The sequence below is a fragment of the Ptychodera flava genome, chromosome 20 (genome assembly GCF_041260155.1).
Source record: "Ptychodera flava strain L36383 chromosome 20, AS_Pfla_20210202, whole genome shotgun sequence".
NCBI lineage: Eukaryota > Metazoa > Hemichordata > Enteropneusta > Ptychoderidae > Ptychodera > Ptychodera flava.
In genome coordinates, this window is record NC_091947.1 from 33,026,560 (window position 1) to 33,044,616 (window position 18,057).

The following is an 18,057-nucleotide window of genomic DNA, read 5'->3' on the forward strand; positions in this document are numbered from 1 at the left end:
TGTGAAACCTACGTTGACCAGATATATAGCATATATAACGCACACATATATAGCATAAGTATAACAGATATTACTAATTACAAACACTAATTATTTCAACAAATGCTAATGTAAATTGGACGGATTTATTCTCCATATATATATATATATATATATATATATATATATATATATATATATATATATATATATGACATCAGTGGGATTAGTTTATACAATAATCATATATATAGATATATATATATATATATATATATATATATATATATATATATATATATATATATATATATATATATATATATAAGTATAAAGATGTCCTGATGGATAAAATAAGTAATGTACAGTAATGTACAGTTTTCACAAATTTACACGATGGCATTACATCACAGCAAAATAAAATAAATAAAATTACGTGTTTGGCCAATTCTTTCGACTAACACTTGCACGAAGAATCAAAATTGCACTTATGTCATGGAATGTCAGTGTACTTCCAATCGTTATTTTCGTTGAATACATGATCATATCAAGAAATGTTTATCTTCGAAAGAAAATTGTGAAGCTTAAAGCTTAGAACTATATCAACAAATGCTACTGGAAAATGGACGGATAAATTCTCTAAATTCTAGAAATCAATCGCATTTATGTCATGAATTATTTAAGAACTTAAAACCGTCATTCTCCTTACGTTTATAATATTTTAGAATTAACGACTGTCACTTGTAGTATGATAATTGACTGTGGAGTAAGAGTTCATGGTCTACAGGATGGAAATCTTCAACGCTTGTCTGAGTGTATCTAAAGTTAGGTAAATTATGATTTTTTTTATAATACTGACGACAAACATTGTAAACGCATTCCCTATGTAAAAAGTGGACTAGTCCATTACGCTACGACAGTTCCGGCTGCTACTTGGGGATTATTTTTGCATTTCAGGTAAACGATAACACAAGACACTGTCATAATGGCAAATACCACAAGGACAATTATTACAATTGCGACGACAGGTATGCCAGAATTAGGATCGAGAGACACCGTCACGATGTTCGATTGCGGTGAAGTGTTACCATAGTCATCGGTGGCAGCCAAAGAAAACACATATACAGTCGAATCTACGGAGAAACAAGACCAGTGGGGTTCTCTAAAACATATGAAAGTGCTATTTAAATTAAGAAGAAACTTGCAGTCGGATAGACCATAGATAGTAGACAGGCTGACACACACAGACAAATTGGCAGACAGATCGATGGAGACTGTGATATTGAGAAGGCAATGCAGATAAAAACAAAGGCAGATGCTGTTGTAATGGGAAACAACACGACGAAAAGATTGACACAAGTATAATTTGAAATGTTCTGAACAAATTTTAGAGATAAAAGTCGTACTGTAGCTAGAGATATCCTGTCATCAAAATATTCATATTTGGAGATTCGAGCACTCTCTGGTCGTCATGTTGCTTTAAAGATATCTAGTACAAGCCAATTCCCGTATTATAATTACATTGTCACATCAGCATCGCTTAACCAAACACTTCTCACCTGTTTTGGCCTTTATCTCGATGGTAAACTGTTCAGTCTGACCGGCCGGTTTTGGCGCCAAAAGATCACCTTCGATGACCATCCCGCGATCCACAATGTCAGTCTTATTTAGCTCACGCAACATCGTTGTGAAATTCTGATATACCCTGAATTCATAGCTGGTCGCTTCAATGATTAAGAAAAATGAACAGAATAAAATTTGTCATCGAGTAAACGGCTTTGGAGTTTGTAGATAACTTTTCATATTGAGATTCATCCGAAAGAGCCTATTCACTTAGTAAGAAGAATAGTATCGAACGGTAAATGAAAACTCTCGGTCGAATCGCATTTTAATAACCTTTACCATTATACCACTAACAATATGTCGACCCAATGTCATTGTCGACAAAAATAACACACGGAAGTATTCCACCAGTGCATCTTGGACGGGTTAGTCAAAAATGGAGAAAAGCAACCTAGATAAAACACTCAAATAAACATCACAACCATGCCTCTTGAGGGGATTAACATGAACGTCGACCGAAGACAAAGTGGAAACTTGGAAGGAAACGTAAGAGAAATCCGAAAGAGAAATCCAAGATGTAATGCTTCACCCCTATTAAACATGATAACATGCTTTGTAATAAAAAGAAAGCATCTCCACATAATGCTGCGTATTTTCACATGCTGTAGGAGTACCCAAAGACTTAAACTGTGATCGTTACAAGAACGAAATGTTAATAATAATGTTGCTGGATACAGTCCCTTAGACCGGTACATGAAAAGAATGGGATTCGCTCATCTACTCAAGTGCCTTAAAATTGCCGTGCCTGATTGGCTAGGACTCGTCTCTACGTCAGAATATATTTATTTAACTCACCATTTCCTTGATCAAGATCATCACCTGGTGCTGTGAACTGAAAAGTCACGTGACCTTTGTCGGAATCCTTCCTGAGAACACTCAAATCGTCAATTCTTGCTGGCGGGTAGAAGTCTCTATACGCGGCATCTGTATACCATAAAACAGTCATATTTGTAAATCGATCCGAACGCCAGCATCATCAAAAGTGAACCGTTCGATTCACCGCAGGCTTTACATTCCATTGCTGGCAAAATAACGATCACTATTTGGTATCGTACCAAAAATTCACGGAATTTATGCCTTTTTCCTGTCTCTGAATTTTCGTAAATTTGATGATTTAACAACATTGATTAACAGCCAGCATCATCAAAAGTGAACCGTTCGATTCACCGCAGGCTTTACATTCCATTGCTGGCAAAATAACGATCACTATTTGGTATCGTACCAAAAATTCACGGAATTTATGCCTTTTTCCTGTCTCTGAATTTTCGTAAATTTGATGATTTAACAACATTGATAATCCATCGTGAAATATACATAGAGTATACATGTGCTGCAATTGCAAATTTCATAAATAGTTTATGGCTGTATCCCCTGTCTCTTGGAGCGCTACAATTACCAGCACTGTAGATGTTTGAAAATCTATTTGCATTTAACTTTCTAAGTATAAATTTCATTAATATCAATTCGCTAAAAATGATAACGTTTCAAAAAGAACTTTACATGTACAAGCAGATCCTTCACATGTAAGGCTTCCTCCAGTCGCTATTCTTTGAAAAGACCCTGTTGAGACATCTTCCGGTACTGTATCGTCTTCGTCACCGCTGTCAACGTTTGGATCTATCGCTGGTCCGAACCCAGTTATCTTGCTTGGACTCACAACGGTTGATTCCCCGTCGTTTTCTACTTTGACCTTCATTGTGCATGAAATAAGCATGCAATTTGTTAAAGGAATGTGTAGATGAATGCGCGTGCGCGAATTCATACAGATACACCTGAAATAGCATAGGCAGCTAAAGTGTTTTGATATTGTGTCCGGTTTGCAATTGGTCCAGGTGACCGATGAGAAGCCCCAGTGACAGTAAATTTGACACGATTTTTTAGCCACCTTTAACGATATGTATTGTAGTTCATGCATTTTCTGATGAAATTTTAATTTAGCAGGTATTTTATAAGCTTTGTCTTAAAACAAATTGATTGACTGGACATAACTTTAAAAAGCAGAAGAAAAGACTAACATCATAGAGACAGTAAATATCAATAAACACAAGCAATAGTGGAATATGGAATTGCCTTAATCGAAGAGAACCATCTGTTTGTCCCACCTTGGCGCTGTATCTGCCAATCGCAACGAAATCTGTGAAGTACATGGAATAAATCCCATCTTCCTTGGTTACATCTGCACCTGCTCCGTTATCGCGAAGTGTGTACGTCAAAGGACCACCTGCTGGTCTTTCTATGGTCGCTACAACCACGGCGCCGATAACAGGAGTAAAACCTAAATGATGCAATATTACACGTATCAGAACTTGAAGTACGTAATCATTCTATTTGTTGACTAAATTTGTGTCGAAATTTGAGACTAAATTTGTTGCAAACCGATGCTCGTACGTGCCTGACTTTCCTCCTTTTCTAACCATTTTCGTGCCTGTCGCCTGCACCTATACTCGAAGACATTCAGACATTGTATTGCTCGACATAATATTCTGATGGACTAAGGATGGCTGACGGTCTACTTATCAAGCCAAAAGTAGAACTACGTCACGGTAATACATCGCAAACATTCGTTCGAAATCTGTTCGCATACTATCTTCCATTCAAGTCTCTAATATTGGATGAATTTCATTCGTCTTTTTTTTTTTGGTGTTCTCTTTACCCCGAGTGACAGCGACATTGAGGATGGCGGCCTGTGGCGGAGAAGTACTCTGCACGCTCCATTCTGACACCGCCATGATTGGATATTCATCCGCCGCACTACTTCTTGATTGGACGGTAACTGTAACCTCGTTCGAGGACCAGCTGGGATTGTTTATGACCAAGTTGTATTTGCCAACCTCGAAGATAGCAAAATTATGACAGAACAGCGGATAAGTAACTGCACTATTAACGAAGAAACATGTATAATTATAGATCCATGTTGGCCATTAGAACAAGAAAGGCTTCTTCATCCTCTTAGGGCTCTGTTCCAACGCCTTCTCTACTTGATTCACTTGGGACTTTTCAAGCGACGCTCAGCTCATGCACTGATACTTGTTCCCATTATTTTTCATCATGAACACTCGCAGTAACAAAAGCCCAATAAGCGTCCGATGCGCAGTGTCTGTAGTCAATGATTTATGAAAACTACTATTATTTCTTGCACTTACCTGTGCCAGGCCGGGTATTTGGATCGTCACTATTTTAAACGTACTGTCTAATGTATACGCTGGACTATTTTTCGTTATGAAGCTCCCATCCGGCAATTCTAACGTGAGTTCTATGGGTGTGTTGAAGTTATCTATATAATCAACAACTATCTTGGTTTTGTCGCCAATAGTGGAGTCAATGTAAAATACCAAATTGTCGCTGGAGTGTACTGTCAGACTATTGCTGTACAAAGTGATCGGCAACGAGGATATTTCTGCAATAAACATATCTTTGTTACGATAGTATTACCATATTTATCTATTTTCGCTCCGATTTAATGCAATTCCTGTCACTAAAGTACGTCCCAGATCAAAAGGATTTCTCGTGATGATAGGAGGGGTATGGTGCTTAAAGGACACAATTGCTGCTGCTCATACTTGTTGCACTGAGTAAGATATAACACATCGGCAATATATGCAGATTTCAATTTTGACAGTGTAGGAATGCAGAAGAAGAAAAAAATTGGTGACAAACTCAAATACTATTCTCATTTGAAAACGAACACAAGAAAGAAACAGCTGCACACACCTTGGTCTCTTTGGGCGCTTGTGGCAAATGCTTCGTTGAGAGCGTTTGAACCTTCCGTATAGAAAAACGACATTCCATCAGACGTAGAAGACAAACTTTCCAGGCTAACTGATGCCTCATTTTCGATAGCTATGGTGTCGATTGTTATCAACTTTGGAAGCACCTGAAAGGTAAAGATCTTATAATGATATCAAGTTTTACAGCAAATGAAAAAATTACTGTCACTTGCCTCACTTCGTTGATATGTCAACCACTATTACAGTCTAGAATCTAACGTGCGTTTTAAACTGTATTTGAATTGCACGGAGTGATCCTGGACAAGTGCAACATGCACATTTACGAATACTACTTCAAACCCGCTGTATATCCGCTGCAATAGTAAACATTATATACAGGTAATTGCAGTTTTGCCATTCAATATGAACTTGCACTCTGTCAGGTGATTGTTCGCTACCTTGTAGGATCGCTTTAGGCATCACTCAGTAAAAATGCTGAATAGATGGACTAAATCTTGATAAAAATGTGTATCACATGACCTACCGTTGGATGTACGTCAGCGATGAAGGGGCTCCTGTTTTCTTCGCCGTCAGTAATGACTAACAAGATTCCGCCGGCAGGATTTTGACCATTGTCTTCAAGAACATCTACACCTTTCAGTATTCCTTTTTGGATGAATTTTAAATTATAACGTGTTTAGAGCTGTCACAAATGTCTCTTACTTTACTGAAGTTTTTAATTGTCTGCCTTTTTACATTTTAGAAGACACTTCCTTGGACGCTTGAATGGAGGGGTGGTCGCGCGAGTACGAGTATATTTTCAAAATATATATTTATTTACTTTTGTACTTGATTATGCCGAAAGTATTTCCTTGCTCGCAAGTCAAATTTATCAATCGATTGGTCGATTGATTGTTTTTAGCTACCCTGGAAATCGTAGATTCATAAAAGACTATCTTCACACCTTTTCCGAAATTCTATTTATTCAATCTGTTTTTCTGTAAGTATCCTAGACCATTCACCCCAAACATATCGACCGATCCTAACACTTTTGGCAAAACACAACAAAGTAGGAATTACCACGTATTGCTCACATAGTAATACTACATCAGAGACGGTGCCACTCACCCGCCCCTATGCTCGTCGCCCCGCCAACATCTCCGGGACTTGGGACCAGTAGCAACATGGACGCCCTCTGTGCGTCGTTCATTTCCACCAATGGCGACTTAATATCAGCGTCATCGTTGAAAACCACCATACCGAGGTATTCACCATCCTGGACGTCGTTGTTTATGTAGTTGACGACAGCCTGCAATATTATGAATAACACACAAATAAAGCCAATGTATTTCATTGATGTTAACAACAACTAAAAAGATAAAACATTCGTCATCATTATCATCCTTATCACCAACACCAAAATCACCAAATAATTATTACCGCCACCACTACCACTATCAATACCACAATAATCATCATCATCATCATCATCATCGTCGTCGTCGTCGTCGTCGTCGTAGTAGTAGTAGTAGTAGTAGTAGTAGTAGTAGTAGTAGTAGTAGTAGTAGTAGTAGTAGTAGTAGTAGTAGTAGTAGTAGTAGTAGTAGTAGTATGGTGGTGGTGGTAGTGGTGGTGGTAGTCGTTGTTGTTGTTGTTGTTGTTGTTGTTGTTGTTATTTTTGTTGTTGTTGTTGTGTTGTGTGATGTTGTTGTTGTTGTTGTTGTTGTTGTTGTTGTTGTTGTTGTTGTTCTTGTTCTTGTTGTTGCGCTGCTGCTGTTGTTGTTGTTGCTGCTGCTGCTGTTGTTGTTGTTGTTGTTGTTGAATGGCAATAATAAGCAAACCTGTCTGAGTCTATCGATTCGTCCAAAATCTGCCATGCTCCCAGATATATCAAGGACAAGAACCGTTCTCTTGTTTTTACGTTTAACAACCTTGAATGTCGGCTCAGTTGATGTTACTGTGCGTGGTGGGTTGGCGCCATCCTTAAAATCTGCATGGTCGTTCAGAACCTGCAGCATTATAAATAAAGATATGAATCATTGGGAAATTGACTCGAAATAGACGGGGTATATCTCTTGTTAGTTAGCTTAAGTGAAGTACAGTTAACATGATTGGAACTAATTGGGATAATTGGATGGTGAAGTAATGTCGATTTAATCTGCAAATGTAGCTATATGCTTTCCTTTTAAGTTACACACTTGTTTTTATGAGGAATTTGTAATATTGCAACATTCAGCTACAGGGCACCTAACACTTTTGAGAAATTTGAAAAATATAAAGATCCAATTATCCCAAATTAGTTCCAATCGTGTTAGTTATGAAAGTCACTCTGAAATCATAAAGTTAAAGAAGTTAGTTCATGTTGTATTCTCATTGCTATCTGCTTATGTTGAGAACATAGGGTGACTGGCTACCCAAACCATGACAAGGTTTCGAATGTTTAACAACGTTTTGCCCTGATAATTTCTGATCGAACGTTTTCAACTTGAGCATGTAAGACTTGACTCCCAAACACTCTTATAGTTGCATTGGACGTTTTGTTGGGTAGGTGCCTCGTAGTTGTGAACCATGCCAGACGATTGCGCATTATTCTCGCTGTCACAAAAGTGCATCATCTGTTGAAGAACATCAAATGTCGTGTCAGGAAGGACAGAAAGGGATTTGGTGTCCCATTCGAACATTGACCCTAGAAAACTGTTTTTTCTCTATAAAATATACCATGCGTGCACGTCTTCGTACGACGTTATTTTTTCAGAGTACAACTATCAATTAAAGTCAATAAGAAAACCTTACTCCTACGAAAATATAGTATTTCATTTTGAAGTTGTTTTATATGTAAGTGAAAGCTGAGGGATTCGAAATCGATTACAATAATGAAATATTTCAGCGAGCTTATAAACTCACGTAGGGTAAAAACTGTTTGTACATGATGGAAGCGCTGTATCCCCCAGTTTGCCAAGAATCGGCAAAGCGACAACCGTCTTCTTCACCCTTTGTCGGTACACCATTCTGCACCTGGCACTTGGGGGACCATGTTCCTAAATAAAGACGGATCATGTTTCACAAATGATTATCAAAAATCTAGCCAGATTCTTTGGCTCGGTGCCCACATTTGAGTACACGCGTCCAATTCCGGATCTACTTTTGTATTAACAAAGTTTTACTACAAACAGCAGTGCGCCAGTGTCAGCACACTGTGTCTAACTAGGGGCCATCGTTTGCATTTCTTACCTTCCTTCATTCTGGTTACTACCAGCGCGATATTAGAAAAACTATGCTGAATATAATTTCAACTACGTATTTATCATTCTTTAAGGTATATGATAAAACCTTTACGACCCTGATACGGGTTTTGCAGACATCAGTTGTATGGCAAACGGGCCTTTGCATGATCTTGCCTTTCCATCGTACGACCTCGGTCCGCAAAACCCGAATTATCTTAAGCATCCGTATCATCAGTCGGTCTAAACCTGCTGTTTGCAGTAGAAAAAAAGAAAGCAAACCCTTTGATATTTCTACAGTTTAAATAATTGTTTACTGACAAAGATTAATGTTTCATGTTGCATTGAACACCTACCTTGGATAGCCAGTGAACAACGAGTTGCCTCGACGCTTCCACTGCTTGATGTATAATATATTGGGTCCCATTCTGTTGGATACTCGTCGTAAACACCGTAACGAAGGTGACCCCACTCGTGCACGACCAACTAAAACACAGGAATAGAGTAACGCTTATTACAAACTACTCAAGTAGCGAAAGATGAATAGGTGGGTGGTAGCATTGTCCAAAACATGCGACAACAGATTTTGACTATAAATCTACAAAAAGAGTTTCAATAGCAAACTCCTTCGGATATTGGGCTGACATTATTTCTATGATATTGATACGGCTATTGCTCCGAAACATCTTCTTTGTTATTTGTTGATATTATGGTTAATACCTTCTTCTATCTTCTTCCGCTGCTCATGTCTGACAGATTTGGGCTGCCCGGATAAGGTCATATTACATTGTCATTTCTACACTGTAAGGGGTACCTACCTCTCCGGGCGGTTCCGTATAGACGTTGCACAGATGGATCCATTATGTACTGTGGCGTTAGATGCATGAATTTGCCGCTGACCCCACATTCCGGTACACCGGCTACATAGGGTGTATTACCAAGTCCTTTGTTACCTTCTGCAATGATGATATTACTCTTGTCATATCTTTCCGAGGTCAATGGATCGTAGCTTGGTGAGTCAGACCAACTTTTCGGAACCAAGATAGTGATTTCTTTAAAGTACGCACGATTTCTTTAACGAAATGTGAAATTTACGGAAAATGTGATACATTATATTTCTATTAGCTGTTTATTCTAATTATAAGCTGAAAATGAATAATCTTTCTAATTAATTTTAACGATAACTCGTTTACGACTACACTGTAGATTGTTAATTTCAATAATTTATAATTTCAATTCAGGCGAATAAAAAGAAAATTCCGTTCAAAGGGTAGGATTTTTTCAAACTTGAATAGGTAGGTAAGTATTTAATAATGTTTTCTTTCAATTTTTTCTTTGTTTTTCATGGTTACTTCACAAAATGAACTTTGTACTGATTATATCCTCGCGTTAATAGTACCATGTACCAAATAGACTTAACATGTGGATATGCCTTCATATTACTATTTGTTCCTTCAATTCTGTCAGACAAACATCGATATGAATGAATCAGAGTATGAATTTTAAAATATCAGTGTTTCACTACAAGTGTGTCGCAGATATGTATTTGATTTGCTTGTCATTATTGTATTTTGACGTTCGACTATGTTTTCATCCAGTCCTTTCATATGCATGCTAAGATGAGCATGCTGCACTGTTCACAAATTTGCATAGTTCATCACTGCCACCAAACCTTCTTGAATTTTTCAGCATCTTACGAATTCCAATACCTTTCTCAAATACATCACCCATGTCATTTATTGATATAGGATCCTACGATTTTCAAGGAATTGACCGCGACGTCAATTTTCAATAACCGTCACAGAAAAGTACAACTGAAGTTTTGCAGAAGCCATGTTGAATTCAGTAAATGCTCGATCGGATTGGAACTCACAACGTATGGTACTCAGTCACCTAGCAAAGACATCGTTGTCAAAACCGCTCGGCCAATAAAAGGAGTGGTTCCTATGTTAATGCTAACCTATAGGTATTGCCGTTGGCGGCGTACTGCCATTACCGACTAAAGCTACAGCATGGGTGCAAATTACATGTGTGAAGATTTTGTGAAAAAAAGCACTTATGAAATGGACCAAATCCGGGTCGGTCGAGCCAGTTGAACAGATTTGTTTTCTCTCACCTCGTTTTCAGAATACACAAGTTCAGGAATATCCGAACTTTATAAAATTTATATGAACATATCAGATCTATCATCAAGAAAGTAAAGAATGTGTGTGTATCTTTAAGCACATAAGCTGGACTCCAATTATTCATTATAAGCCAAATTCAGGGAGGAAACGATAAAAAACGACTATTCAAACTACATAATGTCAAAATTGCGGGGCAGAGTTACATAAAATTTATCCTGTTTTCATTAAACACGGACGAAACAAAGTAAAATTATGATGTCAGAAAACCAAAGATTGTGAGCAGAATTAATAATAAGTCGATGCCAAAAAATCAGAAATTGAAAACCATTCGATATTCTCGGTGATGAAAATGACAAATCCATGTGATGTAAATGCAACTAAATTATGTTCGAGCCTTTGGTGTTACTGTTCAAAGAAAATTCTTGAACGAATTCTGGTTTTAACACGATTGGAAATAATTTGGAATAATTGGATCTTAATATTTTTCAAATTTCTCAAAATGTTAGGTGCCCTATAGCTGAATATTGCAATATTACAAATTACTCATAAAAACACGTGTTTAACTTAAAACGAAAAGCAGATGGGGTTACATTTGTAGATTATTACTTCACAATCCAATATTATCCCAATTGGTTCCAATCGTGTTTTTTGAAGATTTCTGTAGGGTCTACTAGCAGCTGGTTATTCATTTTATTCCATACAGCAAGATAAATAGCCATCTTTGCTGTCAACGTAATGATTGTTATAGGAACCGTTTATTGATAAAATGGAACTTTTACGAGGATAATTGATGAAAAGCAAAGCAATCTGAGTATTTACTTTATCAGAATGAATAGGTCACGTCGTTCTTCTGGAAATCAAAGCTAATAACGAATCTTTTATCTTCGCAAAGTGGACAATTTGGATCAGTTCGCAAACCAAAAGTTGAAGAGATATTGAACCGGCTGGGTAAGAGCTATGGATTTCATGTTACCAGCTTTTGATTTTTTTCAAACTGGGGTTCTCATTTTAAACGAAAATAAAGGGAGGTAGATTAAAAGGGACATGACTGCATGTAAACGTATGCGATCTCCATCATAGTATCTCTTCCCACTGGTCGGACATTAATATAATTCTCGGTCCTCGTAATGAAAGAGTAAAGTCTTAAAATTGTTAATTATTGTTTAGTAAAGCTGAAAATTTAGATGTGAGGGTTCGATATATATGAGATCCAGTGTACCATTAGGAAGTGACCATTACAGCTTTGAAGGATTGTTGAAAATACCTGTGTGCACTCTCGTGTGTCGCGATTTGACATTTTTAATATATGTGTATGCTTTTTTCAAGGATTTGCAACAAACTTCCAGCAAATTTTCTTTTCCATATTTCCACCTTTCCAAAGATTTAACAGTCTACCACTTAATTTAAGATAGCAAGAGTCGGCTAGTCGCGGCAGTTGTAAATAACAAGCATTAATTTTGACAGCCAGAGAGAGCGCAGACTGTCATGGTGCACACGGATTTACTAATCAGGGTCCGGCAGGATCTCGAAAATAAAGTAGATTAGGTCACAATCAATTGCAAATTGATTTGTGACTTAAAGCCCGGCAGATCGCTTTTAGTGTATTATTCAGCTATCGCCTTTAACTCTGACTTAAATAATGTTCTTTATTGGTGTAAGAATAATAGAATGGCCATTAATTGCGACAAGACGAAGACAATGATTGTAACGACGCAACAAAAAAGTAGACATTGAATAAACAAACTTTAGACTGTAAACTTGGCGAAACGGAATTGCAAGCAGTACACTGTGACAAGATTCTTGGTACATTTGCCGATGAAAACCTGACATTGAAACAGCACTGTGACATGATTTTTAAAAAGTAAATAGTAATATTGCTTTGCTCAAGAGAATAAGACAGCTTTTACCTATGAATACACGAAAACTTTTTATAATAGCTGTATTTTATCACACTTGGATTACTGTTGTTATTTATGGAGTGCATCACCGTTTATGAAAGGGTTGCATGAGATTCGGAAACGTGCTATCAGAGTGATGTGTGATGCAAGGTTTAATGCTTCGACCGAGGATATATTTAAAACAATGTATATATAGCGATTTTCGCATAGAATAGTTTATAAGAATATTTGTATGGTTTTTAAAATGCTTAAATAATCCTGCGCCGCAATATGTGACAAGTATTTTTACCGAAATTGATCACAAAAGAGTTACGAGATCTCAGATGCAAAAATTGTTGGTGGTTCCTCTAACAAATAAGGATTTTTATCGAAGAGGATTTACTGTAAATAGTGCCAATCTGTGGAATAATGTTGATTTAAATAAAAGATCCAGTAACTCATTGAGTGATTTTACAACTTACCTTAAAGCTTTTGGGAATAATTTTTGTGTTTTGAATTTTATTTCCTTGTCGAACTGTTGTGTCTTTTAGTGTGTGCATTCATTTATCTCTTGTGTGCTGGTTCACTCCTGGCCACCTTTTATTTCTGTGCAAGCTTTGATTGTCATGTTTCATGTAGGTCTGCTCTGTATCAGTTTGTATGTTCAATTGAGGGCCCTGGGGAAGATAAGCATCTTTACTGAAGCTTACCAGGCTACCTTCCGTAAATAACGTGTAATAAAATAAATAAAATAAAATAAAATACAGCCTCTAAATAACGTATAAAATATTGATATTGCACATAATTAACAAAACTAATTTACAACACCTCGTTACATTTCCAAACAAAAATGTCTGGCGGAAAACGTACTGTACATTCCTTGTTATTTTAACGTTCGGAATCTATCTTTAAAATTTGCTGAAAATTAATGTGAAATTGCCAGAGGAGGTTACTTCTATAACAACAAAATCTGTAACAGAATGTAATGAGGTGTCGTTTTTACATGACTGGTCTTTCTGTGATTTCCATATAAAATAGTTGACCTGAAAATGCAATGGAATCAGCACAGTGAATTGTGTACTGTGTGCAACGTTATTCAATCATTCGATAGAAGGATAAATTCAACAGAAGGATAAATGTTACCGTGTAGCTGTGTAAAGATCAGCTGATCCAGCGATAAACACCTCTTTGATTTTCTCAATCAGGTCTGGATTTTCGGCCACATTTTCTTCTATCCCGATAAGAATTCCCGTATATCCGTTGTTAACGAGGGATATTTGCTGTCGTGATCCTTTGGAACGCAAGCAGCAATGGACTCCAGGGTTAATACCGAACAATAAAACCATAACAGACAGCAGGCAGACTTTGTCAATCTTAGACCACATGACTTAGCTCCAAGACCTTCATTAAAACACAGAGAAATTGTGAACAGGAAGAGCTCAAGCCAGATTGTTTTGAAAAATACAGATTTCTTCGCATGCTATCTGTGATAAATATCAATTGAGATAATTGCATTACGCACGGCTTTGGGATTTCCATCAATATGCGCCACGAGAGGAAGCTTATATCAAACGTTTCCTCGCAAACTGTTGTTTTAGAATACAAATGTCATTTACAGAAAGCATACTCTGCATTTTTCCATACCATTTGTTGTCATATTATTTTGAAATCGAAGCTAGTACACGGCACATTTCTTGTTGCGCGGATGAATATATCTGAGTGAGCACCACCGGTTGAAAATTGAATGCGCATGTGCATCAGTAACCTGTTTCTTTGTTCACGTGTCCAGGGTTATAAACTTTAACACGATATTGAAAGGAATATATGTGAGTGTGTCGCGCATTTTGAATGACTATGGCATTACCTTGCCTCTAACATATATGTAAGACGTTTACAAGCTGCGAACTCACAGACCTGTCTGCGTGGCCGATCTTGGTTGTAGTGTCGGCGTTGCAGCTGGAGGGGTACTAGCGCAGCCTCGAGCAACATACGCACACATAGATGCAGTAAACGAAATATCAACTGATTCAATCTGACTGGTAAACGTAGAAATCAATCATCGAAGTGTGGGAATCTCGTCACTACACAGGACACTAGATTCAATTGGCAAACATGTTGATGTTCCTCATACCTTTCTGAATTTTGTACTTTATGGTCTTGAAATTAAAAATAATCATTTACGCGCGAAGGGGTTGCAATTATGTGAAATTTTGAAAAAAGTATCACTCAAAATCATCTGAAATATTTTGCTGGAATGTTGGAAATCTGGTTGCATCTTAATTGTCCAAACAAAGGATGTTGATATTTTACATACGCCATCAAACGGGCCAGAAGAGAATTTCCAGGATGATGTATATAACTACAGAATATCTCCTACCGAGGAGCGGCGATCAATAAAGTGCCTAGGCTCAAGGGCACAACACCTTGCTAGTGTCTCGAACTCACTATACTTTAATCGTGAGTCAGCTACCCCTGGGCTAGTGAACATACGATAGAAATCTACTGGTTAGCGACCGCCAAGTCGCATAAGTTCAGCATACTAAATTATTTCATTAAAATCTGCCTCTCAGTGAAAGTACATGGTATCGATATCAGATAGAAAGTAGGATCTTGCAGTTTTATAACTGTTGAATAATTCTCTAATATAATCGCACTACGTGGTCAGTCAACGACATAATTGATGAAATCAAATAACAAACAGCAGTTCGAGGTAAAAGAGAGTTACATCGTATTTGACGATATTTCCGTTTAACATTTCGCGTGTCTCGTACTCTTTGGGCAGTACATAAATATGCTCCACTGCTTGAGAGTTTGTAACAAACAAATCTTTAAGTGGCTTCAATGATTCATCGTCATGTCTGACCTTCTCTTCGGCTTATCTTTCGCTTCTCCCATGCTCATATCATATTTGATAGCGAATTATAAAGCTACGTCGAACCAATTATACTGCCTGGTTCGTTAATAGGCAGAGAATTAAAATGACGTGACAAGAGGTGAAAGAAATCAGACGCCACAGAATAATGGTTAACGCTTGCAATGCGTGTATTTCAAAATTCAAACAGTGGTATCAAAAGAGTGTAGGAAATATACAGAAATACCATCGGGCAGTAGACTTTGAAAAGTCGCCTGCCCGACGTCATTCGTACCTGCCCTAATTACCATGTCATCACATACTTCATATCCAGTACACAATAACTTTCATCACATCAAACCCAAAATCATATTTTATTTCCACCAGTCCATCGGGCAGGTATTTAATGTTGACCTGCCCGACCAAACATTTACCTATCCAGCGGGAAATTGTCTCCAATACTGCATACAGTATCGGGAAGTGCTTCAACACAGTATGGAAACAGATTGTCTTGTTTTTGTTGTTTGTTTGTTTGTTTGTTTGCTTGTTTGCTTGTTTGCTTGTTTGTTTGTTTGTTTGTTTGTTTGTGTGGACATTTTATAAAGTCTGATGACAAGATTGTCGTCCTGGTGATATAGTTTTTGGGGTGTGTTACGTACATGATGGTGCAAAATGTTAGATTAAGTAAAATACCTTGATTTTCAGCTTAGTGAAGAAATGACAAAATTAACATCAGTTTTATAGTTTGGACATTTGTTATTTCGAAAGGTGACAAAAGCGGGGTACGAAATTGGAAAGTACATACACTGCGGTTATCACCTTCGAGTCTCTTTCAATATATTTCAATGGTCGCTGTAAAAATGAGTCAGCTCTATAGTCTCAGCGAGCAATGCAACTACAAAACAGAGGGTTGCCATCTGTCGGTATATATACAACACTGTCGACTCAATAGACTGTGTAGCTTTTAGCTCATAAATTACGTTTCTAATGTAATGGCAACACCATTGAAGTAAAACTCACTCATTATGTTTCTCTCGTGAAAACATGTTTATCGAGATTGGTTCCTCTTACAATGTATGGATGGATGCAGCCACACTTTTAGACATTTAAGTTGTATCCTTCCTTAGCTAAATCCGACAACTGACATTTCCTAAACCTCTCGGGACCTCTCATTCTCTATCTTTCTGTTTAATTCTCCCCGTCTGCCAACTTCATTCAGCCTCTGTCTTGCTGACCACGTCTCTTTGCCAGCTGTCTCTCTCACTTTTATTCTTCTCTAACTCTCTGCTTTTTGTTGCTTCTATGTACCACTCTGCGATCAATCATCCCTATTGGCATTTTTCATCGACTACATCTTGGTCCCTTCCATACCTAGACATGTTTGGCGATCGATTGAAACCTCATACTGTACAAACCGGTCGGAAAGTCACCCGCACTGTGAATATTTCTATACAACTAAGTACAGTATCGGATCACACTACAACTGCTGTAGTATGTGTGTTTAGAGTTTTTATCCACCATCGCACTGTCTCGGATAAATCGGTTGAGTGACGAGGAGGAAATTTCTTGTATATCATTTGCAAAGTTGCAATGAGTAACGCTTTACGCAGATAAAAGAATGACAGGCAAATGCTTTTTTCAACTTTCACATTGTTGTGGTATTATTTCATTTCCATGAATGAGACCTAATGAAAAGTTTGTTGAAACGTGTGTCTATTCAAACTCCCCCCCCCCCGGTTCATCGTGGCCTCAGTTGCAAACAAGCATGTATTCAGACTAGCAATTTTCAAGCTAATTCAACATTTAACTTCGACGGTTTGTCCTTTGCATTTCTACTGCAAGAATTTATGCATAATACCCTCAATTAAGTCTCGCATTCGAATTTGATGTCTGTTTGATAGTCATTGACCACAATGCGACCAAATCATCTCACCCAGAATATCCAACTCACTGAAACTTGTAACAACACATGGAAATATGCTTGACTTTCATGTTTATTACTTTCACTTGGTCTTTATCTCACTGTAAAAGTGGAAAGGAGTTAAAAGGACTTTCTCCATAGCAAGATGCATGCGTATTGTGTAGATGGGGCACGCAAGAGTTCTCCAGGTAACATTGAGAAACAGATAAAATGTTTCTAATAACATCAACAACAAGAAACGTACCTGCCTTGAGTATCCAAGGTAACTGTCAAGAATATGCGATGCCAGGAATACGGTATTAGTCGAAAACTTGGCACGCTCTCAGTACAGTTCTCTTCTCTCTAATCGCACAGAACGTAGTGAGGTCCTTGTATACTGCAACTCCTTCAATAGGTATTCTTGTTGTCAATGGCAACTTCAACCAGCTGTGGAGAACTCTACAACCGTATACAAAAGCCAGTTGACATTCAGTAGGTTAGACGCCACCTCGAGGAGATCACATCTCGGTTCAGTTAAAGGAACCGCAGTAAGTCAGACAGCAAGACAGTAGAGAGATACCTCAAACTTAAATGTTTTTACTCCTGAATAAAAAGGACGCGCGGTATTAAACAGATTGCGAAGTCTACATACTGTATGTTAATGTTAGACGTTTGATGACAACCATTTTGCTCTATTCTTTAATTCTACGTAACCAGTATAGCTTCTTTTCAAAAATGAAAGTGAATTTAAAATCAACGTATAAATTATCCTA

The 18,057-nt window shown here is 37.6% G+C and overlaps 1 protein-coding gene and 2 long non-coding RNA genes across 3 annotated transcripts; all 3 read right to left on the reverse strand.

Annotated features, from left to right (window-relative positions):
- Positions 1-323: 323 nt before the first annotated feature.
- On the reverse strand, positions 324-7,314 carry LOC139120707 (calcium-activated chloride channel regulator 2-like). The gene is made up of 11 exons (XM_070685244.1): positions 7,151-7,314; positions 6,438-6,618; positions 5,854-5,975; positions 5,314-5,476; positions 4,746-4,999; positions 4,256-4,433; positions 3,705-3,877; positions 3,103-3,292; positions 2,398-2,526; positions 1,539-1,703; positions 324-1,112 (listed from the first exon to the last, which is right to left on the reverse strand). The coding sequence occupies exons 1-11, from the start codon at positions 7,184-7,186 to the stop codon at positions 886-888; spliced, it is 1,818 nt and encodes a 605-aa protein (XP_070541345.1). The 5' UTR covers positions 7,187-7,314; the 3' UTR covers positions 324-885.
- A 505-nt stretch (positions 7,315-7,819) lies between these two features.
- Positions 7,820-9,012, reverse strand: LOC139120709 (uncharacterized). The gene is made up of 3 exons (XR_011549135.1): positions 8,887-9,012; positions 8,214-8,347; positions 7,820-7,924 (listed from the first exon to the last, which is right to left on the reverse strand). It is a non-coding gene; the product is annotated as an uncharacterized lncRNA (long non-coding RNA).
- Positions 9,013-9,384: 372 nt separating this feature from the next.
- LOC139120711 (uncharacterized) lies at positions 9,385-17,648 on the reverse strand. The gene is made up of 3 exons (XR_011549137.1): positions 17,550-17,648; positions 13,677-13,934; positions 9,385-9,602 (listed from the first exon to the last, which is right to left on the reverse strand). It is a non-coding gene; the product is annotated as an uncharacterized lncRNA (long non-coding RNA).
- Between the last annotated feature and the right edge of the window lie 409 nt (positions 17,649-18,057).